General features: G+C 41.8%; 1 protein-coding gene across 9 annotated transcripts in view; it reads left to right on the top strand.

Moving 5' to 3' along the window:
• KIAA1217 (KIAA1217 ortholog) overlaps positions 1 to 24057 on the top strand; it is a 328697-nt gene that overhangs the window by 163820 nt on the left and 140820 nt on the right. For all 9 annotated transcript variants that reach the window (XR_002772475.1, XM_023511441.1, XM_023511443.1 and 6 more), the window contains exon 3: positions 318 to 516. Coding sequence is in view for 8 of the 9 variants with exons in the window: in XM_023511441.1 (XP_023367209.1) it covers positions 318 to 516 (199 nt within the window). In the remaining variant the exon portion in view is untranslated. The remainder of the gene's footprint in view (positions 1 to 317; positions 517 to 24057) is intronic.

Genomic DNA, 24057 nt, shown 5'->3' with positions numbered 1-24057 from the left:
TTAGAATTTGTCTGGCAAAAGGAATTGGCTTGCCATCATTATTACAATGTGACTGGTCCAACTCCCTGTTTGAAATGGTGTTTGTGCCATAGAAGTCTGGTGATAAAAGTCTTGATGGGATAGGAAGGGACAATATTGTTTTTTCTGTAACTTTCACGACTGTTACTTTCACACCCTGGGGTCTTAAGTTTTCTGTCCTTGATCGATAGACTTTTTGCCCTTTTGCCATATTACATTTTCAGATGGGCAGATACAACACTGCAAATATTTTCAACATAATCAGTAATAATCCACTTTCTTTAAAATGCCTTTTGCAGACGAGAAGCCCCAAACTGTCTCATAGTCCTCAACCTCCCACTCTGGGTGACCCGGTGGAACATTTATCAGAGACGTCAGGCGATTCTTTGGAAGCCATGTCTGAGGGGGACGTTCCAAGCCCTTTTTCCAGAGGCAGCCGGACTCGAGCGAGCCTTCCCGTGGTGAGGTCAACCAACCAGACGAAAGAAAGATCTCTAGGTGAGCTTCAGAAGGCAGTTTCTGATGCCTCTTTATTGCTGCTTTTGTGTGCATTTTTATACTTCTGAACAGCTACCTACATTCAATGTTAACTTGCTTTTGTTTCGTGAAAACACCAGAACTGGGAAACTCCATTGGTTTAATATCAAGCGGGAAGAATTTGCCCGCTGAGAAAGCAGGTCCAGTCCCAGCTGTCTTAGGGGCTTGTGCACATTCGGAACTGACCAGGATGAGCAATTTCAGCCAAGAGGTGCCTGTGTTCCTGGTGCTAGGTAGAGAATAGACCAGGCAAACCTCCTTTCCAGTCCCAGAAGCCTGGATGGTTGTGGGGTGTACCCTGTGACGTGGGTTTGCATCAGCTCCGTCCCGCCCATCTGGCTGTCCAGCAAAGGGTATGAATGAATGGCTCTAGGACCAGGAGGGACAAGATGGTCGACTTCCATGGCTGTTAATGAAAGCCACTAACACTAGACTGTTCCCAGCACCTTGTAAAAGGAGAGAGGGGCTTGGTGTATATAGCACCAGCTTTTCCAGAATGCACAGGCATGCGTGCTACCTCTACCATATGCCATGTTCTTCTTTCTATATTAGCTATTTCCTTTCTATTCTCCTTTGTGTTTTGTATTTCTATGTTGGCCCTTTAACAAAATGTACAAGTCATGAGGATTTAGACTGGTTGGCTGACTGGTCTGGTATTTCCTAAGCTTCATCGTCATGTTAAAAGTTCAGACATTTGTGCAGACCAATGGCGTTGTCGGTAAGAGGAGACAGAAAGAGAGTCTTCAGAGTCTGGCCCATGCAGAAGATAACTGGCTTCTGCCATGTACAACTGAACAAATGCCCTGTGAGAAGATGCCCTGATTCCACTTCCTCAATTCCAGATGACAGCCTGAACAGACTGAGTTCAGACATTATCCTAGCTTCCTAAAAAAGATATATATGTATTGACACATACACATACACACGGTGGACATAAAATTCATGTACAATTTAAAGTCACAACTATTTTAAATTGCACAGGAACTTTATGTCCACCCTGTGTGTGTGTGTGTGTGTGTGTGTATAATATAACTTTATTATTTGCATTATTAATATTTAACATTAAATTTTGTATACTTGGGTTATAATCTAGGGTCCTTACTCTACAAATGAGAGAAGGCAGCCGCAGAAAATCAGCTTTTGTGTGTGGGTGTGTATGTGCATTTGTTTGAGCTCACACAGTTTATTAAATGGAGTGGGGGAAGTCCAGGTCACCAGTTGGGTCAGTGCCATTGTATGAATGAAGGTAGAGGACCGCACAGGAGTGAGATGTACCCGAGGAACACACAGGGCTGGGACAATGTCAGGATGACTGAGGCTTTCCACACTGCCCCCAGACTGGGGCTTTCCATCTGAATTAAAGAAACTGGTGCTTTCTCAACACCAACCACACTCAAGGCAGGAGCCAGGCAGGGAGAGAATTTCTCCTTTGTGCTGTGGAGGAAATGAATAAAGTTCAGGTCTCTGTAAAGATAGCTTCTACTTCGTGGAGTAAAATGAAGATAAGAATAAATGCCTATTCACCTTCTCCCAGACCTGGGGAACCTCGGGTCTGTTGGATAATAGATCCTTTGTCTTGAAGGCAGGAATTTCCCCTGGCAGCCAAGAGTAGTTGTTTGGTAGCGCAGCCAGACACTGGCCAACTTCGGGGACTGAGCCTTGGAACAGAGAGGCTGCAGAAGCTGCAGCAGCCTTACCCAGGGGATTTCTAAGGGTGGCAGGTGGTTTTGTGCAGAGGTGACTGTGCTTCTGCAGAGCACTCCACTTTGCTCTCAGCCCCCCTTGCTGTAAAATACTGGCAGTCACTGTCACAGCCAGCAGAAAAAAGTGTATCTGAGCTGTTTATTCTGCCGTCTCTAGGAAGGGGACTTTTTGGCCTATGATTTTTTCACAACTCCTGGATGGAAACAAAGGAACACAGTGAGAGGAGAGCAGAGCAGAGAAATCAGATGTTTCTTTCCAAAGCGAGGGGAGCCATGTTCCCAGAAGATAAGTCTGGCCTTGACCATCCTTTTGTGGCCAATTTGGAAACATCCTTCCTGCCTGCACCTGGCTTTTATGGTGTAATCCGGTTGAGCCTGGATGGGAAATAAAGAGCAAAGTCTGAGTCACGGAGAGTCTAAATGCAATCTCCCTCCCAAGGGCCTTCCTCAGCCTCGTCTCTGGGAAACACCCCGTGTGCCTGGCCTTATTTAACACAAGACACACAGGGACCAGCAATGCTCCCCAGACAGCTGGGGCCATGAGCAGCAGTGTCTCCCAGCTCTTGGGTGGCCCAGAAGTGCAGCTGTGACTCCACAGGGCCTCTGGGGCTATAGCCCAGACACTTTGAGTTGTGACCTCCTGGAAACCCACTTTGGGTGCCATTTGGAAACCCAGGGTATCTTTTGGCACCGGTACATTGTCATTGTATCTTTTTTTTGTCATTTTGTCCTAAGCCACAGACTTTTAACATCTCCCACAATATCTTGTCTTTATTTAAAATTTTGACTGTCTGTTCATCATGGATTTTTTTTTTTAATTAAAGACTTTTTTTTTTGAGAGCAATTTTCGGTTTGCAGCAAGATTGAGCAGAAAGTACAGTGAGTTCCCAAGTAGCTCCAGCCCTACATAAGCCCAGCCTCCCCCACTGTCCATATCTCTCCCACTAGGGTGGCACAGTCGTTATAATCCACTAGCCCATCTGGACACATCATCATCACTCAGGACCCGTCGTTTACAATAGAGTTGACTCTTGGCGTTGTACACCCTGTGGGTATGGACAGATGGAAGATGCTGTGATTCTACCATGACAGTGTCATAGAGGGGTTTCGCTGCCCTAAAAGTCCTGTGCTTTGCTGTCTGCCCCTCCGTTCCCTCATCCCTGACAACCTCTGATCTTTTCAGTGTCTGTATAGTTTTGCCTTTTCCAGGACATGATATAGTTGGAATCCTACAGCATGTAGCCTTTTCAGACTGGCTTCTCTCACTTAGCAAAATGCACTTAAGCTTCCTCTATGGCTATTCGTGGCTTGCTAGCTCATTTCTTTCCAGCATCTGAATACTACTCTCTTGTCTGGATGTACCACAATTTATTTGTCCATTCACCTACTGAAGGAGGTCGTGACAATTGCCAAGATGTGGAATCAACCCAAGTGCCCGTCCACCCATGAATGGATTAACAAACTGGGATATATGTACACCACAGAGTACTATTCATCCATAAGGAAAGATGGAGACGTTACATCTTTTGTGTCTACCTAGATGGAGTTGGAACACATTCTTCTTAGTAAAGTATCACAAGAATGGGAGGGGGGAGTATCCAGTGTACTCAATATTATTATGAAACCGATGTATAAATGACTACAAGCCTACTCAAAAGAAAAACACAGCAAGGAGGAGAGGAGAGGAGAAAGGGGGAAGGGGGATGAGGGAGGGTGATGGCAGGATCTCACCTAATATGCACAATGTGAGGCTGTTCAGCAGCCCCCTGGGTGCAGGACTCAACTACAACTTGGACTTAGAACTTACCTTAGAAATGAAAACAATGTAACCTAAACATTTGTACCCTCATATCAATCTGAAATTGAACAACAACAACAAAAATTCCTGTGCAGGTTTTATTGTGGATATCACTTTTCACTCCCCTAGGTAGATACCAAGGGTTTCCCTTGCTGAGTCATATTGGAAGACTGTGTTTAGTTTTGCATCCCTTTTGATTTTTAAAAACAGTGCTTTAAGTTATTATTTATCCTGATTACTGAGGTTTGGGGGATCATCAGATCCTGTCGCTGCCAGCCCTCAGCCATGGAGCCCAGAGTGAGGAGAGGAGAGAGCCTCGTTCCCAGCCTGTGGCTTCTGCACATGGTGCCTTTGTTCCTTGAGTCCTTTCCCAGGCCAGACAGCACGGGGCTGACGGGGTGGGAGGGTGGGGGGACTTGGGCATCCCAAGGGTGGTGGAGCCTGAATTGAATCTTTAACTCTCTTCCCCTCCCAGTTGGGGAGGAACCTTCCTTTGCTTCAGACCACCTGTGACTGGAGATAAACCTGCCTGTCTTATAATTTTTCCACTTGAATATGCCTCATTTCTATTGTCACAGTGTATTTTGGGTCTGGGAGGACCACAGGGAGGCTGAGCATGGTGCATTTTGCAGGTGCTTTTAGAAGATGTATAGGAGAGAGGATGGGGAACCATAAGCCATCCCTCAGATGCTGTCCTGGGATGCAAGGGGTTCTTTGGGGGAAGCATTCTGCTACTTTAGGCAGGGCCAAATGGCAGAAAAACAGAAATCCGTTCTGAAACTCAGAGTCAACTAACCATTCTTGGAGAAAGGTAAAGAAAGCAAGTCACTCAGTGGCTCTGATTGATCTCATGACCAGGTTCCAATGACTTTCCATCTCCAAGTCTTTGCTCCTACAGAGTGGTGGTTCCCTGCCCATTCTACCCATCTGGAGCCCCACTCTTTTCAGTGAAAATAGAAAAGATTAGGAGAAAGGAAATCTAAAATATAAAGTGAAAACTGCCTTCCAGTGGAGTTTGGTTTTAGAAATAATTTCCACGAAAAATTGTCCCGCTGATATTAGATCTGGCGTCTAATGATGGATTAGTTTCCTTTTAATCACGGTGCTCCGTGTCTTATAAGAGCCTGTCTGGAATGTGACCCGAGGCAGTGGCTGGTGTCTGGCTGCTCTGAAGTTGGCCTTCGGGGAAAGGGTAGCCACAAGATGTTCCCACCCTTCTGCACGCCCTCAGGAATTTGAAAATAAAACTCATGTGAAAACAAGAACAACAGCCACCACTTCCTGATGCGGCCAGATTCCTTCACAGACCATGTTCTGGACGGGTGGCTTCAGAAAAGAGACCTCCCTTACCTGCCCGACAGCCTGAAATGTTACCATTTCCATAGCCAACTGCCTCTTCAATGCTCAGACTGAAAAGGAAAATGAAAAATAAATTTTATTTTTCTTTAACATTTTTATAATACAGTTTTTTTTTTTTTTTTTTTACGCCTACTCTACCATGAATTCATAGAGGATAGGTTCCAGCAACATATGCCCCCTTTCAGCTAGTTTTTCTGGTTCTCCTGTGAGCTATGCTGTACGCCCATTATGCCATGAATTCATAGGGAATGGGTTCCAGGAGCTCAGGCTCTTTTCCATTGGTTCTCACAAAGCAAGCTTCTCTGGGTAGAGCAGGCTGGCTCTTCAATTGAACCCAGGTATCCTTCTCTTTGGCTTCCTTCTTTTTCTGATCATTTTCCTTCCCAGGTTTTAGGAAGCTATCTTGGCTCTTAGGGCGCTTAATGCGCTCAAAATCAACATAAATCCTCTTGGCCAGAATCTTGCCCTTGACTTGTTTATTTACAATGATGCCAACATCATGCTGGGTAACACTGTACACTCATGCAGTGTAACATGCAAAACGCTAGAAGTTTTGCCATGATAACATTTGTGTGGCCTGCCTTTCTGAACAGTACCATTCTCTTGGTGTCTAGAATATCTCCTTTCTTGTAGATTCAGATGTATGTGGCCAAAGGAACAACTCCACGTTTTCTAAACGGCCTAGAGAACATGCGTCGGGTGCCTCTCCTCTTTCTCTTTGTGTTGGTCATTTTGTTGAATTACTGGAAGATGGCGTCTCCTGCAAAATGATTTAAATGGCATAGGAGGATCTTAGGCTAGTTGTAGGAGAAGTTCCCTAGCAGGGGTTAATTGTTGAGTATCTATGTGGCTGGTCTTTTTTCCCCACCAATGCTAACTTTGTTCGTTAGCATTCATTTGCTATGTGGATTTAAGGAAAAGGAGGTTTGTGGTTCCCAGAATCTGCCATCCTCCGCACATGTGCCAGGCTGGGTGGGACGTCAGGGCAAAGGATTGAGGAAATGCCTGTCTCCAAAAACGAAACCCAAGGGGAACGGTGGGCAGTGACCATGAGACTGGTATTAGATTGTTTGGGTATGAATCGTTATCCCTTGAATATTTAAAAATGAAGTTTTCTGTTAATTATTTCTGTGGTTTACAAATGAAAGGAGATACTGCTCTGTAGAATAAGCGAAACATATATGAAATTTGTTTTCCTAAGTGATGGCAGTAATCGAAGGGTAAATCTAACAACGGAAATTTGCAGAAGAGAGTTTCATAGCAGATCAGTAGAGGGCACATCCTTGACCTTTTTCTAGAGCGCTAGAAAAGAAAATGTCAAAGTATTCTTGCTGGCCTCAGAGCCAGCCCCCGGGCCTAGGTGGACAGTAGGTAGATAGAGTGACAGACTGGAATCAGCTGGGCCTGCCTCTCCTCCTGTTCCCACCCTCTGCTCCCCACCCCCCAGGGCACCTTCTGTTACTTCTGAGGCTCCTGGGATATGAAATGCACTGAGTTCTGGGAGGTGGGAGCAGGGCAAATGTGGAGACCCTTGGTTTTCCTTCAGCATCGCTTGCCAAGGCATAGTCACTAGCTGGATAGAGTTGAGAGTCTGGAGCAGGGCATCTGTTTTTCTTTTTCTTTTTTAATTTAAAGATCTTGAATGCTTTATTTATTTATTTATTTATTTTTGAAACAAAGTCTCACTCTGTCTTCCAGGCTAGAGTACCATGGCCTCAGCCAATCTCACAGCAACCTCAAACTCTTGGGCTCAAGAGATCCTCTTGCCTCAGCCTTCCAAGTAGCTAGGACTACATGCGTGCACCGCTATGCCTGGCTAGTTTTCTATTTTTAGTAGAGACAGGGCCTCACTTTTGCTCAGGCTGATCTTCAACTCATGAGTTCAAGCAATCCCCTGCCTCAGCCTCCCAGAGTGTTAGGGTTACAGGCATGAGCCACCATGCCCAGCCAGGGCATCTGTTTTTCTAGCAAGGAGGGCGCAGATGTGACCCGTCTCAAGAACAGTACTGACAGCCTCCTGATCCAGGCAGCATAGCTTTGGAGTCACACCCGACTAGGGCGGCAGGAGCTTCTGCTTTGTCATAGGTGTTCTGTGGTAGCCCAGTTCTGCAGTGAAAAGCAAGCCCAGTGATTCTGCATGCCATTTTAAAAAGTCCATTTTTTTCTTTAACTAGCTGGAACTGACCCAGTGCTTTGCCACTGAACCGTGACTGACACAGGCATCTGATTTACTGGATTTGGGGATACTGGAGTGTGGTCTGGTCTATGTGTTTCAGGAAATATGGCAAGTACTGGCAGGTACAGCCTGATGACTTAGAGCGGACTGGCAGGGAGCCGAAGCTGTGGTTTTCAGACTGTGCTCTAGAGAACACTTGAGTTCTATGGAGTTTTCTCTGCTAGAAAATATTGCAATTTTGCATAAGATTTTGTTTGAAAAAATAAGTTTATGGTAACCTAGTAAATGAAATCAAACCCTTACACACAATTAACAGAAACACTAAATAGGCCAGTGGTAGAAGGGAGAGAGGCAGGGAGAAGGAAGAGTGGGAGAGGAGGAGGAAGGAGGAAAAGAAAGGAAGAAAAGACAAGGAGAGAGGGAAGGAAGGAAGGGAAAGGAGGGAGGAAGAAAGGAGAGGGAAGGAGAGAGGGAGGAAGGGAGGGAGGAAGGGAGGGAGGAGAAGAGAGGAGAGGAAGGAAGAAAAGATGGATTATAAGGGATTTCCTTACAGAGATATTCTCAAGTACTTATAATTTGGATATACTGGAGAAGTCACAGCTTGCCTCCCAATTTTCTCGCATTTGATGTAATGAATGTCTTTGTAAACTGAGTCAATCTTTAAATAAAACATGGATTTGGGGCTGGGAATTAACCATCGGGAGGAACATGTCAAGATATCATGCTTTTGAGACATAAGCCATCACCCCTAATTTGTTTATAGACCAAGATTTTTCATATGTGAGGTTTCCTGAGAAAAGGGAGTTCTTATCCAAGTTTACCCACTTGGCTCCCAACTCACCCATAGGAAAGAATGTTCTTGTAAAAGATCGTGTAGACTCATGATGCATTTGTGCTTACTTTAAAAAATAAAGTTAGCCAGGGGTCTTTAGAAATCAGTCGCTATTAAAATTCCTGGGTTGAAACTCTAGAATAGATTTCTCAACCTTTGAAGAAATTTGTTTAGTTAATTTGGGCCTGAGAGGTTCTATCCCCTTTACCAATATCTTCTAGGATTTCTCTGTAGACCAAAGTGAAGGGAATTTTTCGTCAATGCTAAGGGACCGAGCCTTCACTGAGCCATCATTATTTTACAGAGTTTGTCGTATCCAGGGACAAGGACGAGACACCTTGGCATTGAGAAGGACCTAAGATCCTTAAGGATCTTAGTGTTGCTAAACCTGGGTAGAGGTCGTTATAAAGTTACCACAAAACTTTCCAGTGCTGGCTTAGCGCCTGCAGCTCCGCGGCTGAGGCACCAGCCACATACACCAGAGCTGGTGGATTCAAATCCAGCCTGGGCCTCCCAAACAACAGTGACAACTACAACCAAAAAATAGCCGGGCATTGTGACAGGCATCTGTAGTCCCAGCTACTTGAGAGGCTGAGGCAAGAAAGTCACTTAAGCCCAAGAATTTGAGGTTGCTGTGAGCTGTGACGCCATTGCACTCTACTAAGGGCGATATACTGAGACTCTGTCTCAAAAAAAAAAAAAAAAACTTTCCAGTGCTTAAGATAATGCCATACAGTTAAATTACTAGGAGGATGACATACTCCCAAAGCATTTCAGAAAACCAGGCTTCCCATAAGCCATAGTGATCTAACCCAGACCCACAGCTAATTTTTTTTTCTGATGTGAAAAATTCTCTTGGGCGGCGCCTATGGCTCGGTGAGTAGGGCACCAACCCCTGATACCAAGGGTGGCAGGTTTGAACCCAGCCCCAGCCAAAGTGCAACAACAACAACAAAATAGCCAGGTGCTGTGGCAGGTGCCTGTAGTACCAGCCACTAGGGAGGCTGAGGCAAGAGAATCACCTAAGCCCAAGGGCTGGAGGTTGCTGTGACCTGTGACGCCACAGCACTCTACCGAGGGTGACAAAGTGAGACTGTCTCTAAAAAAAAAAAAAAGAAAGAAAAGAAAAAAGAAAAGTACTCAATTCTAATAAGAACTTTCCATCAAGCTTCAAAGACAATATAGACTAAAGTAAAACAAGTTTTTTATATTTATTCCTCTCTATATCCAAAACAGATTGTATTTGGGTTAATCAAAACCAATAAAAATATATAAGAACCATTCAAAGAAGAATTAATACAGTAGCAATTCAACAAAATAAGGGACCCAGAAAAATTAAGAGAAAGATCATTGGTATAATGGCAGCTAAGACAAGGAAAAAGAAGTGTAGGGCATTAAATGGATTTTATTATTCAAGAAGGGCATTATACCACTTCACTAGGAAAAAGAAAAGTTTTAAGGCATTCTAATCCAAGTACTCCTATATCTCAATATTATGTAATAACTGTTACATTTAGCAGTTGTTTTACAAAAGGTTTTCAAACAGCTCTATCTTTACCATAAAATTCCAACATGGTACTAAGTCATGCCATAAGAAGGGCACATCTGTAGATTTCTAGGAATCTAATTTGATATATGGAAAGAGTTGATACAGTCTTTTTAAGCTTTTTCTTTTTTTTTTTTTTTCTCTTTTTATTACTGGGGATTCATCGAGGGTACAAAGAACAAGGTTACAGTGATTGCATTTGTTAGGTAAAGTCTGTCTTATAATTGTGTCCCCCCCCCAAAGGTGTGTCAAACACCATGAGTCATGCCCCACCCCCCTCCCTCCTTCCCTCTCTTTGCGCTCCCCTTCCCCCACTCCCCGCTGTGTACTAGGTCATCAACTGTCCTCATATGAGAATTGAGTACATAGGATTCTTGCTTCTCCATTCTTGTGATGCTTTACTAAGAATAATGTTCCACTTCCATCCAGGTTAATACAAAGGATGTAAAGTCTCTATCTTTTTTAATGTCTGAATAGTATTCCATAGTATACATATACCATAGCTTGTTAATCCATTCCTGGATTGGGGAGTATTTAGGCTGTTTCCACATTTTGGCGATTGTAAATTGAGCTGTGATGAACAGTCCAGTGTAATTGTCCTTTTTTTTTTTTTGAGACAGAGCCTCAAGCTGTCCCCCTGTGTAGAGTGCTGTGGCATCACAGCTCACAGCAACCTCCAACTCCTGGGCTCAAGAGAGTCTCCTGCCTCAGCCTCCCAAGTACCTGGGACCACAGGTGCCCTCCACAACGCCTGGCTATTTTTTGGTTGCAGCCATCATTGTTGTTTGGCGGCCCAGGCTGGATTCGAACCCACCATCTTAGGTGTATGTGGCTGGCACCTTAGCCACTTGAGCCACAGGTGCCGAGCCAGTGTAAGTGTCCTTAATGTAAAAGGATTTTTTTCCTTCTGGGTAGATGCCCAGTAGTGGGATTACAGGATCAAATGGGAGATCTAGCTTGAGTTCATTGAGGGTTCTCATACTTCCTTCCAAAAAGGTTGTATTAATTTGCAGTCCCACCAGCACCATAAAAGTGTTCCCTTCTCTCCACATCTACACCAGCATCTGTAGTTTTGAGATTTTGTGATGAGGGCCATTCTCACTGGGGTTAGATGACATCTCAGGGTGGTTTTGATTTGCATTTCTCTAATAATTAGGGACCATGAGCATTTTTTCATATGTTTGTTAGCCATTCATCTGTCTTCTTTAGAGAAGTTTCTATTTATCTCTCCTACCCATTGATATATGGGATTGTTGGCTTTTTTTCATTTTCAGTTGTTACGGATACATACTTACCAGGTACATGTGATATTTGGATACAGGCTATAATGTATTAAAGCTATAATGATTAAAGCAGGGTAACTGGGATATTCATTGCATTTATCATTTTTTTGTAATAGGAGCATTCTACTTCCACTCTTTTAGTTATTTAAATATATGTAATAAATTACTGTTTACTATAGTCACCCTATTATGCTACTGAACATTAGATCTTAGTCTATCTCACTGTATTTTTGTATCCATTAACTATCCCCATCTGTATCCCTCTTCCCCACTACCCTTCCCCCTTCTCAGCCTTTGGTAGCCATCATTATACTTTCTGTCTCCATGACTTTAATCTTTTTTTTTAAACTCCCACATATGAGTAAGAACATGAGAGATTGTCAGTTCCATCCATGTTGTTGTAAATGACAGGATATCATTATTTTTCTGGCCAAATAATATTTCTCTGTGTGTGTGTGTGTGTGTGTGTGTGTATCACCTTTTCTTGGTCATTCATCTGTCCACAGAGACTTAGGTCGATTTCCTATCTTGGCTGTTGGGAACAATGCTGCAGTGATCATGGGAGTGTAGGCATCTTTTCAATATGCTGATTTCCTTTCTTTTGGATATATACCCAGCAGTGGGATTGCTTGGTCATATGGTAGTCCTATTTTTAGTTTTTTGAGGAAACTCCATACTGTTCTCTATAATGGTTGCCCAAATTTACATTCCTATCAAGAATGTACAAGGGTTCTCCCTTTATCAAGTTCTCACCAGCATTTGTTATTACCTGTCTTTTGGATAAAAGCCATTTTAACCAGGGTAAAATGGTCATCTCATTGTAGTTTTGATTTACGTTTCTCTGATGTTTAGTGATGTTGAGCATTTTGTGTTTGTCTTCTTTTGAGAACTGTCTATTCAGCTCCTTCATCTTTTTAAAATCAGATTATTTGGTTGTTTTTTTTTTTCCTATTGAGTTGTTTCAACTCCTTATATATTCTGGTTACTGATCCCTCATCAGAGGAGTGGTCCGTAATTTTTTTTTTTCCTATTCAGAGGGAATATAGTCTTGATAATTAACTTGACTGTCAGGTGGTTGACCCTTGACTGTTAATTGTCTTAGGTGAGTGGGTGAGTTCACCTGGAGAGGAATATTTGAGGGCCAGGTCATTGTTGAAAGTTTGAATAGCAAAAGAGAGTTGGAAAAGGAATATCACCCACAGTGACAAAATTCCAAAATTTTAATATGTTCCCTAAGGCTAGCTACTGCTTTTCACTCCCTCCAGGAATGAGATTGGAAGCATTTGGAGTCAGGTCCCATACCCTCAGATACAACGGTTTGGTTGAAACAAGAGATGAGACATTACCTGAACTACTTCTAAGGGAAAAGATTTAATCAGTTTTTTGTTTTCCTTTGCCATGAAAACTCTACCTAAAATCTGTTCACTCTTCTTTGCCATTTTGGGAAGTGCAAAATTTGTTGCACACACTATTCTCTTTTAATGAAAAGTTTCTCACCAAGTTAATTTGTTCTTCAAAAGCTAACTTTAAAATGTGATATGCTTTATGTTTATTTAACTCTTTGAGTTCCTCCATACTTTTAGCACCAGCTTTTAAAGAATAGTTTATGAAATACTATTAATAGAAATAAAATTAAGATGCAGACCAGTCTTGTGGCTTACACTCCAGTAGAACTTCGTTCTGGATGTTTTCATCCTAGCAGTGGCTTCCAGAAGGCTGCCCACTGATAATGGAAAAATTGAGATTTTTGGTAGTTACTCCTATTTCAGGTGGAGAATAAGAACACAGACAGACGTATGTCCTGTGTTTCTAGAGAGTTAGACATATATCTCCTTATTCAGAGAAGTTGGTGAAGGGTCCTCATCCATTACTGTCCAAATGAGGCCTTGAGACTAAGCAGGTAGGGTCTGGAGATGAGGCCCTGTCTGAAGCATCAGAAGACAGGACCTTCCAATTGGGAAAGCTGCTTTTCTGTAGCACAGCAGGTGAGCCCCAAGGCCCTCGCATGCTGGTCTTTAGTTTGTTATGAGCCTGAGCCACACTCTTAGGGGCTATTATGGCTACATTGTGTCTGTCCCTCCTAGATTCCTATGTGTGTTTGTTTGTTTTGAGATAGTCTCACTCCGTTGCCCTGGATAGCGGTACTTTGCTGTCATAGTTCACAGGAACCTCAAACTCTTGGACTCAAGCAATCCTCTGGCCTCAGCCTCCCAAGTAGCTGGGACTAAAGGCATGTACCACCATACCCAACTGATTTTTTTTGTTTTTAGTAGAAATGGGGTCTCCCTTTTGCTCAGGCTGGTCTAGAACTTCTGAGCTCAAGGGATCCTCCACCCTTGGCCGCCCAGAGTGGTAGAATTACAGGCTTGAGCCACCGCTGCACCCTGCTTCCAGATTCCTGTGTGGAAATCCTAATTCCCAATACTGTGAAATTTGGAGATAGACTCTTTTAAAAAGGAGATAAAGTTAAAATGAGCTCATGAGGGTGAGTCCTAATCTTATAGGACTAGCGTCCCCATAAAAAGAGTGAATTTGGATACAAACATGTGCAGAGACCATGTGAAAACACAGGAAGAAGAAAGTGATCTATAAGCCAAGGAGAGGGGCCTCAGAAGAAGCCAGCTGTGCTGACACTTGGTCTTGAATTGTGAAAAAATTAAACATCTTTCATGAAAACCCCCCAGCCTGGGTACTTTGATGTTGCAGCCTAAGCAAATGGATGCAAAGGCTTAAGCTGGTCACAGAGCCCAGGAGTTTGAGGTTGCTGTGACTGATGCCATAGTACTCTACCTGGGGTGACAGAGTGAGACTCTGTCTCAAAACAAACAAACAAACAAAAAAACCCCAACAACTTGGGCACAGACTCAACCTCCATCATGACTATTTTTCTTTTCATTGATTCTTAAGCCCCATCCTCAAATTTAGCAAAAGGCAGTCATTTGACATGTAACTGACTTAACTGCATCTGATAAAGGGAAGTTCCTCGTTTCATCATGCTGAGTTCAGGTTCTCAAAAGTTTGGTAATGTCATTAAAAATGATATTCCCACCAACTTTTCATTTGCAGAAGTTTCTAAGGTGTTAATTGGCTTTCCAACATCTCTGGCTAAATGTCTCCTGGTAATAATAAGCTAAATATGATAAAAATAAATCTTTCATTCCTCCTCCAGCCCAAGTCTTGCCCACTCTCAATTTTTGTCTCTATTCATGTATTTATTAAGGGTCTACTCAGGTTCTGGCACTGGGAAAGGTGCCATGGTGAGTTATTTTAAAAATATATGAAATCTGGTTCTTATGTTTGAGGAATTTCCAGTATAACTAAAGACACACGGTAACCATGTAAGGACCAGCTTAAAAATATCCATAAATCAAAGACTTCACAGATGAAGCTCTGATTACATCCAGCCACTGTGGCCTGGCTATTCCAGAAGTCTGCTGCCCTCTCTGCTGGGATTCGCCCCCAGCCACTGGTTTCCCATATCTGCATTCAGACCTCTGTTTATCATAGAGGCCTCTATCAAGCGAAATAGCACCTATCTTGCCTATCTCTCTGTCTCTTTACCTGCTGTGTTCTCTTTTCGTGATGCTGATTTAGTACAGTGGTTCTCAAACTGTAGCTGAGAATTTGTTAAAACACAGATTTCTTGCCCTACCTCTTTGAGATTTTGATTCCATAGATCTGGGATAGGACCTAAGAATTTGCCTCTCAATTCCTGGATGACACTGACACTACAGGGAACCATGTAGGGGTTGGGGGACCCCTGATTTAAGGCAATAGTGTGCCCTGGGAAAGAATGAAAGTGTTGTTACAATGTGGCGCCTCATGAGGACATGTTAATCAGTCCTCAGTAGAGGATGGACCATTGTCATTATACTTTGGCAGAAACATACCAAGGCCTTCCTGTGGAGGTGATACAGAGGTCTGCCCAGGATCATGCCTTCAAACTAGATGTATTTAATCCCAGCACACACGACCAGCCTGGCCCTCCCAAGAGGTCTGGGGACCTGCGTCCTCCCCACAGACAAACTCAAAGCCATCCTGCTGACCTAGCTCTGAATCTCCCTTTACTCCCTGCTATTCACATTTTTGACCCACACTTGATCTCAGAACCACTTTATCTACCAACTCGTCCCCCAGCTACACACCCTTAGAAATGTGCGTAGACTCAACATTTTACCTCCGACCCATTTCTTGGATCTTGGGTGGTAATCTTTTTATATGACTTAAAGCATGATTTCAGATGACTGAAATCTCTAATTCAGAGATTTCCCACACCCCCGTGTCCTGCCCTTGTCCTAGTCTAGGGGCACTATGGCCTCTAACCAAACCTTAATGCTGTGTGTAGCGTAGACAAGGCAGAGGGCAAATGGATGAGGCCAGTGCACATAAAGATTTCCCTAAATCACCCTGCAATATCACCTATCCCCCAGGAGTATAGCCCACATCACAAAGTCCCAAAACTGCAGATATAGGGGAGACTGTAGAAAAAAGGGAACACATTTACATTGCTATCAGGATTGCAAACTAATGCAGCTTATTTGGAAAGAAGTATGGAGAATCTTGAAAGAACTCAAATTAGACCTCCCATTCAATCCTGCAGTCCCATTACTAGGTCTCTACCCAGAAGAAAAAAAATCATTTTACCATAAGAATATATGCACTAGAATGTTTATTGCAGCTCAGTTCACAATCACCAAGATGTGGAAACAACCTAAGTACCCATCAACACATGAATGGATTGATAAATGGAGGAAATTTCATGTATACCATGAAATAATGTTCAGCCATAAAGCAGATGGAGACTTTATATCTTTTGTATTAACCTGGATGGTGAGGGAAGCCACACTGAAAAAGTGGCATTTGAGTCCTGACATGGAGCATGTGAGTATTAAGCAATACTGATATCTGGGGGAAGAGAATTCCGGGCAGATGGAGCAGCCAGGGATGAGGGCAGAGTGGCTACAGGGGCCCATATGTATCACATTTCTAATAGCAACAACTCTGGCTCTATTGGTTATAGTGGAAAGAGAATGGCCAAGTTACAGAGTTAAGATCGGTGGTACCCCTTCAGGTTTAAAGATTGTGTTCTGGCTGTTAGGAATGGAACAGACTGAAGGTAGCCTGGACAAAAGTTGGGAGACCAGTTAGGAGTCTTGCAATAATTTGGGGGGATGATAGTTGTAGGAGAATAGGCAATGAGAAGAATTTGGGTTCTGTAGGTGTTTTAAAGTAAGGTTGGTTTCTGCCATGAGGGAGTTAGTGCTCTGATGGAGGTGTCTGTGTAAGATGTTCGAGCCCAGGGTACAAATACAAATGACACAGTAGTAGCTATTGTTTGCTAAGCACTCACCTCATGCCTGGCAATGCCTAATACACCACACAAGGAAGCCAGGACCAGAACCCAGGTGCTCAGTCTCCAGAGCCTCCAAACTTAACCACTACATTGTATTAAAAGGTAAAAAAGAGAAGAAATAAATTCCAATTGGGATAACTTGGGGAGTTCTTAATAAAAAGTGGCATTTGATTTGAGTGTTGAGGGATGGATAGAACTCAACAGTTTGAAAAAGGGAAAATCTCTTATGAGGGCTGTACCTGTAATAGTAGAATAATAAGCTTCCATAGGTAACACAGGAATGACCATGTAGTGACCACTCAGCTCTCCAGAAGCTGAGCTGGATCCACAGTGGTCTCTTTCTCCCTATGGGCATTATTCCACCCCCGTCCTATGTTCACACCTGCAGCTATGGCCACCCCCTACTTCCCCCCCCCACAAAAGAGGGTACAGCGTGTAACAAGCAACAATGTAGTGATTAGGGCACCTCATCTGGGTTCCATTATCTACCTGCTATGTAACATTGGGCACATTATTTGCTCTCTGACCTCCTTCCATAAATACCTACCTCATAGAATTCAGGTGATCCTTGAATACGCAGGAGTTGGGGCTCTGACTTCAGGTGAAGATCTGTATATATAACTTTTGACTCCCCCAAACCTGACTACTAATAGCCTACTGTTGACCTCACCAATATCATAAACAGTCAATGAACACGTATTTCTTATATGTATTCTGTACTGTATTCTTACAAATAGAGTAAGCTAGAGAAAAGAGAATGTTAAAAAAATAATAAGGAAGGAAAAATATATTTACAGTTCATTAAGTAGAAGTGAGTCCTCCTGAAGGTCTTCATCCTCTTCATCTTTACATTGAGGAGGTTGAGGAAGAGGAGGATTTGGTCTTGCTGTCTCAGAGGTTGCAGAGAGAAAAAAAGTCCATGGATAAGTGAACACACACAATTCAAACCATGTTGTTCAAGGGTCAACTGTGGTTATAAGGAGCAAGTGAGATCATATAGTAAATGTTCTTAATACGGTGCCTGGTGTATGGTAAGTCGCTGATGATCTTAATGGTAACCTGAGTTACAAAGAAAAAATAGTCCATTACATTCTGTATTCTAAAATAAGACATAAATTTCATTTAGGAATGTTTACATCAGAATGGTTAAAATCAAGACATGTCCTGTTGAAGATGTGTTCACTTTTATTCTTTTTACCTATGAAGTTATTTCAAACAGATCACCTTATCTTATCTGACTCCCAGTTCAAAACAAGGGCTCTATCATTGTCCTTACACATTATGTCTGATTTGCTAAGTTTATAAGTTGTCTTACAGTAATTAACATTTTAGGTTGGTTGGTTGAGTTCTAATGGTCTTTATTCTTATCAGTAACATGTCAGTAAATTACACCTTAAGTTATATTGGACAATCACCACTCCTACTCAACATAATTCTGGATGTGATAGCCACTGTAATAAGAAAAAAAGGGGGGGCGGTGCCTGTGGCTCAAAGGAGTATGGCACCGGCACCATATACTGGAGGTGACAGGTTCAAACCCAGCCCTGGCCTAAAAAAAAAAGGAAGAAAAAAAAAAAGACATTCCGTTTGGAAAGGAAGAAATAAAACTATCTCTTTGCAGATGACATTATCTACAGAGAAAAAATCCAATAAATCTACCAAGCAAAACAAAACTCTCCTAGAAGTGATAAGTTCAGCAGGGTCACAGGATTTGAGATCCACACACAAAATTAATTGCATTTCTAAATACTAATGATGAAAAAATGGATGCTAAAAAAAAATTAAAAGCATGATACCATTTACAATTGCTCAGAAGAAAGTAAAATACTTAGGTATAAATAAAGCATGTATATGATCCATATGCTGAAAATTATAGTATGTCAGTGAAATAAATCAAAGACTGATAACTGAAGAGACATACTATGTTCATGGATTGGAAAACTCAGTCAAGCAAAAATATCAGTTCTCTCCAAATAGATCTGTGGGTTTAAAACAATTTCTATCAAAGCCAAGCAAGGGTGTTTTAAACATAAACAAGCTTATTCTAAAATTTATATATAAAGGCAGGCAGAGGAGCTAGAATAGCTACAACTGTGTTGACAAAGAAGAGTGATGTGGGAGGAATTAGTTTACCTGACTTCTAGGCTTACTGAAGAGCTACAGTAATCAGGGCTATGTGGTGAAAGGACAGACACACAAGTCGATGAAACAATATGAAGAACCCGGAAATAGACTCTCATAAATATGCCCACTTGACTTTTTACAAAATTACAAAAGCAATTTAATGGAAGAAAGATACCTTTTTTCAAGAAATAGTGCTAAAGCAATGAGATAGCTATGGATAGGCAAAAAAAAGAAAGAAAGAAAGAACATGAGCTTCAACCTAAGTCTTGTACCTTATACAAAAATTAATTCAAAGTAGATCATAAACTTAAATGTAAAACTATAAAAATTTATATCAAAAACAGGAGATACTATTCAGTACCTACAGCTTCATGGAAATTTTTTTAGTCCTGACACCAAAAGCATGATCCTTAAAAAATTGATAAATTGAATCTCATTTTTTAAAAAAGACTCTGTTAAAAGAATGAAAAGATAAGCTACAAGCTGGGAGGAAATATTTGTAAACCACATATCTGACAAATGATCAATATCTAGCATGTATAAAGAACTCTAAAAATTCAACAGTAAAAAAAATCAAACAATCCTATTAGATATTAGATGAATGATAGAAAGAGACATTTCACTCAAGGTAAATAAACACATGCAAACATGTTCAATATCATTAGCCTGTAGGAAAATGTCGATTGAAACCACAAACAGATATCACGACATACATATCAGAATAGTTAAAAAATAGTGATAACACCCAGTGTAGACAAGGACTCAGAGAAACTGGATCACTCTGTGTTGTTGGTGGGAATGTAAAATGGAACAGCCACTCTGGAAAATAGTTTTAGGGTTCCTTTTAAAACTAAAAATGGACTTACCATATGACCTGGTAATCACACTCTTTTGCATTTATGTCAGAAAAATGAAGCATTTATATTCACCCAAAACTTGGACATGAAGTTTTCACAGCAGCTTCGTTTGTAATAGCCAAAAGCTAGAGACTACTCAAACATCCTTCAGTGTCTCAGTGGTTCAGCTGGGAGAGGTCCGTGCTGCCGAGGACCACCCAGCAGTAAGGAACACACTGTTGATAGGTACGACAAGTTGGATGTACCAAGGGAATTAGGCTCAGTGAAAAAAAAAGGCATCTACAAAGGTTATTTACAATACTATTTCATTTATGTATAACACTCTTGAAACAAAATTATAGAGATGGGGAACAGCTAAATGGTTGCTGGGCTTAGGGATACAGGTGGAGGAAGAAGGTTTGAATAAAGGGCATAGTACCAAGGGTCCTTGTTATGTTGGTACAATGAAGTATCTTGACTGTGCTAGCAGTTATACACAGCTTCACGTGTGATAAAATTGCAAGAACACACACACACAGTATATATATACTGTGAGCTCTCAGTGAGCTCTGTGGGTTGCACCAATGCCAACAACCTGGTTTTGTTGTTGTCCTATATTTATACAGTTGGAAGAGGGAGACCTCCCTGAATATTACTTTACAACTTTCCTTTTATAACTATTTCAAAATAAAATGTAAAAACAATACACGTATATGCTTTACCAAGGAGGGTAATAAACTTTAGAAGGAAGGAGTGGTGTGTGTGATGTGATGGTGAGAAAGTAAAATGATAAACATGTTTTGGTTGGGTGGTGCCTGTGGCTCAAGTAATAGGGTGCGTGCCCCATATGCCAGAGGTGGCGGGTTCAAACCCAGCCCCGGCCAAAAACTGCAACAAGAACAACAAACATGTTTTAGGAAAACCTACCTTAGCATAAATCAAAATGAATCATTTAAAGGGGTTAAAAGAAAGACAAAATAAAACATAGCAGGCAGAAACAAGAAAAGATCAGAAAGGATGATGAGGCTGAAAACATTTCTAAAATCTTTGTGTTTTCTCGAAGAACATTGAGATCCATACCTTTGAAATTGATGAAAAGTAGAATGGTGTCTAACCAATCAATGCTATTTTAATATGACGTGTTGTTTACTGAGCATCTGCTCTGTGCCTGCAAACATCCTGATGTCCCAATCCCTATTTTAATCCTGAAAGGAAGTGATTTTCTTCTCTTTTTATTGATAAGAAACAAACAGGGGTAGAGGATGTACACATCAGAGAAGCAAGTGGCAAAGTCAGAACGTGAACCCAGGGCTCTCTAACTCCCAAGGATGTGTTCTTTTGACCTGGCTATGCCCTCCTGGCTGGAATGAATACAGAGAGAAACTAATTTCCTAACAGAAGTGTCTGCAAAGTTTTGAAGGCGAAATAGTTGTACTATTCCATTCTCATGGAATGAAATAGGAATCATCTCCAAACCGTGGGCACAGCAGAAAGCTCTTCCCTCTGTCCTTTTTCTTATCATCTCTAAACAGTCATTGTGAAGATGTGTGTTCCAAGAGCCCATCATTCAATGAGTTGTGTCACCTGGAAGAATGAGTATCCATTCACTCTCAGATTTAGTAGTTTCTCAGTAAAGCTATGAGCACAGAATAATTTCTTTTTTTAGATAGAGTCTCCCTCTGTGCCCTAGGTAGAATGTTGTGGTGTCATAGCTCACAGCAACCTCAAACTGTTGGGCTCAAGAGATCCTCTTGCCTCAGCTTCCCGAGTAGCTGGCCTTCAAGGCAACCTGCCACAGTGCCCAGCTATTTTTCCTATGTTTAGAGAAAGGGCCTCACTTTTGCTCAGGCTGGTCTCTAACTCCTGAGCTCATTCAATCCATCTGTCTCAGCCTCCCAAAGTTCTAGGATTACAGGCGCGAGCCACTGCACCTGACTAGAAATAAAACTTTTGATAGTATCCTGTATCTGTAATAGCTAGAACTATTTCCCCTTCATAACATTGCAGACACCTATTTTGAAGATCAAAAAACCCATAAATATGTTTACTTCCTATTTGTAAATTTTTCTTGTTTCTCCTGATGCTAAAATGATCAAGTCCAGTGTGTTAAAGTACATTCTCATGCACACACATGGGTGTGTACACACATGACGAGTGGGTTCTGAAAAAAAAGGCAATCAGATTTCACAGGTTTAAACAAAAGAAATCTGAACATTCCCCTCTGCTCTCTGGGGTCTTTTCTGCTTCTTTTAGCCTGGAATCAGTGACTAAAGCTTTCCAGTTTATAGAATGGAGAGAAGTACTTTTATCTTACCTGAAAGCTTGTACAGCAAAAGCATCTATTTACCGACTCATAAAAGATTTTATGCCTCATCTGTTGTACTTAAGATGACTATAGAGAATGTGCTAGAAAAAGATTTGAAATGTGTTGCCTCCTGAAGTTAGAATTATAATCAGGTGTATTATTGAACAATCCTGCTTTCCTTAATGTGTGCAGATTTCAGCCCTGGCAGGAAGTACTGAAGTAAACCCCAACAGAACATGAAGCAAAATGCAGCCTCATACTCTAAATACACGTACGGCTGCCCACCCCTTTGCGAGCAGACTTCAGAATGAGTTTGCCCAGCTCTTTCATAATACTGTCATCTGCTGAAACAACAGAAGCACCTGTCACAGGCTGAGCTCACAGCCGTCTATAAAAACAGCAGGAACATTCTGATCCCCCAAAGTACCGTCACAGCCCTTTGTCATGGAATAAGGCAGAGACCCTGAACACATCTCTTATCTTTTCTAGACCTCAGTTTCCTCATTCGTAAAATCCTGACACATTTCTCAAGGAATTTGAGAGGAAGATTGGCTTTATAGAGATGTAATATTTTATCATTAGCAATAGCTTCATGTTGTGCCCTTGATAAAGCAGAGGTAGCCATTCTTTCATGAAGGGAAAACTACAAGGAAAATACCAGCAAGAAAGAACTCATAGAAAGGAAGGCCCATGTGGCATGGTGTTCTGGGCCATCCGTGTCCAGTTCCATTCTGGAGATGGTGTCTTCCAAAGAGTCCCCTTGAGGGCAGGCAGTCCTTAACAGCACTCTCCATTACTGTGGCCATGGTTGTGAAGAGTAGCCAGCTAGCCCTACCTTCTCCACGTGGACCCATGAAAAGTGATTCTACTGAAAAACTAGATTATCATGTTCTTTACAAATGATAAAGAAGTTGGTTCTGAACTTTTGTTTGGAGATCCTGAGTTTTAAATGAATGATCATTTTGGTCTAGGTTCACCTTGAATTAAATGTTATTATTTCTTTGACACATTAACTTTGAGAGGTCATTTAGCACTTTAACAGCACAGACTCTGAGGCCAGACTACCAGGGATTACATCTCCACTTCATCGTCACCCCTGTATGATGTTGGTCAAATTATCTAACTACCCTTTGCCTCAATTTCCTCATGAGTAATTGGGTAGAAAGGTAGAAGTTATTGCACAATATTCTTGTGAGCATTAAATTACCTAATCTATATTAATTGTTCAGTATAATGAACCACAGTATAGTAAGTACATCAATTGAGAGTATTGTTATTATTAAGCATTTCATAAAATCACTATGGGAAAATATATTATGAGCTTTCAACCTTCCTTCAGAATACATCTAGAATCAGACAGTTTCTGATCTGCTCCATTTCTGGTCCTTCACCCCCTCTTGCTAGCACCATTGCAGTAGCCTCCCAGCTGGATCACCTGCTGTTCCTCTTGCTGCCATCAGTCTCCATAAAGCAGCCTGAGTGGATGGTAGGACTCCTAAGTCACATCACACCATTCTTTGTTCAATACACTGCATGGCTCATCAATTCATTCAGAACTAAAAGCAAAGTACACGCCCTGGCCTCCCTGCCACCCTTTCCTCAGCTACTGGCATCTTGGCAGTTCTCCTATAACAGCCTAGCTTATTGCCTGCAACCTCAAGGCTTTTGTACTTACTGTTCCTTTTGCCTAAACTGTTCTCCTCCTAGCCATCTGTGGGAGAGTAGCTTCTCCTTCATTCACTCTTTATTCAAACATCATCTTATCTGAAGAAGGCTTCTCTGGCCATGCTTTCTAAAATAGCCTTTCCTTCCCTGTTAAGTTTATCCCTAACCTGGACTAATCACCACCTAACAACTATACATATACAGGGCAGCCGTAAAGATCATGTGCAATTTAAAATAGTGTGCAGTTTAAAATTGCACATGAACCTTATGACCACCCTGTATACGTATGTGTGTATGTGTGTGTGTGTGTGTTTATTGACATATGGCCCGGCTCTCCCCACTTAGCATTAAAGGTGCATGACAGCAGCTATCTTATTTTTCTCGTTGCTGTATCACAAACCTATACAGGGCCTGTACATGCTGGAAAGTAATACTCTGCATAAATTAATGAACTGGAGCAGACAATAGAATAGTTTATATCAGACTGTCAAAGTCCTTTTCCATGTATAATCATATTTAATC

This window comes from Otolemur garnettii, unplaced genomic scaffold (genome assembly GCF_000181295.1).
Source record: "Otolemur garnettii isolate 467f Iridium unplaced genomic scaffold, OtoGar3 scaffold00019, whole genome shotgun sequence".
NCBI lineage: Eukaryota > Metazoa > Chordata > Mammalia > Primates > Galagidae > Otolemur > Otolemur garnettii.
The sequence above is the reverse complement of the archived record's forward strand: the minus strand, read 5'-3'. Positions and strand labels throughout refer to the sequence as shown.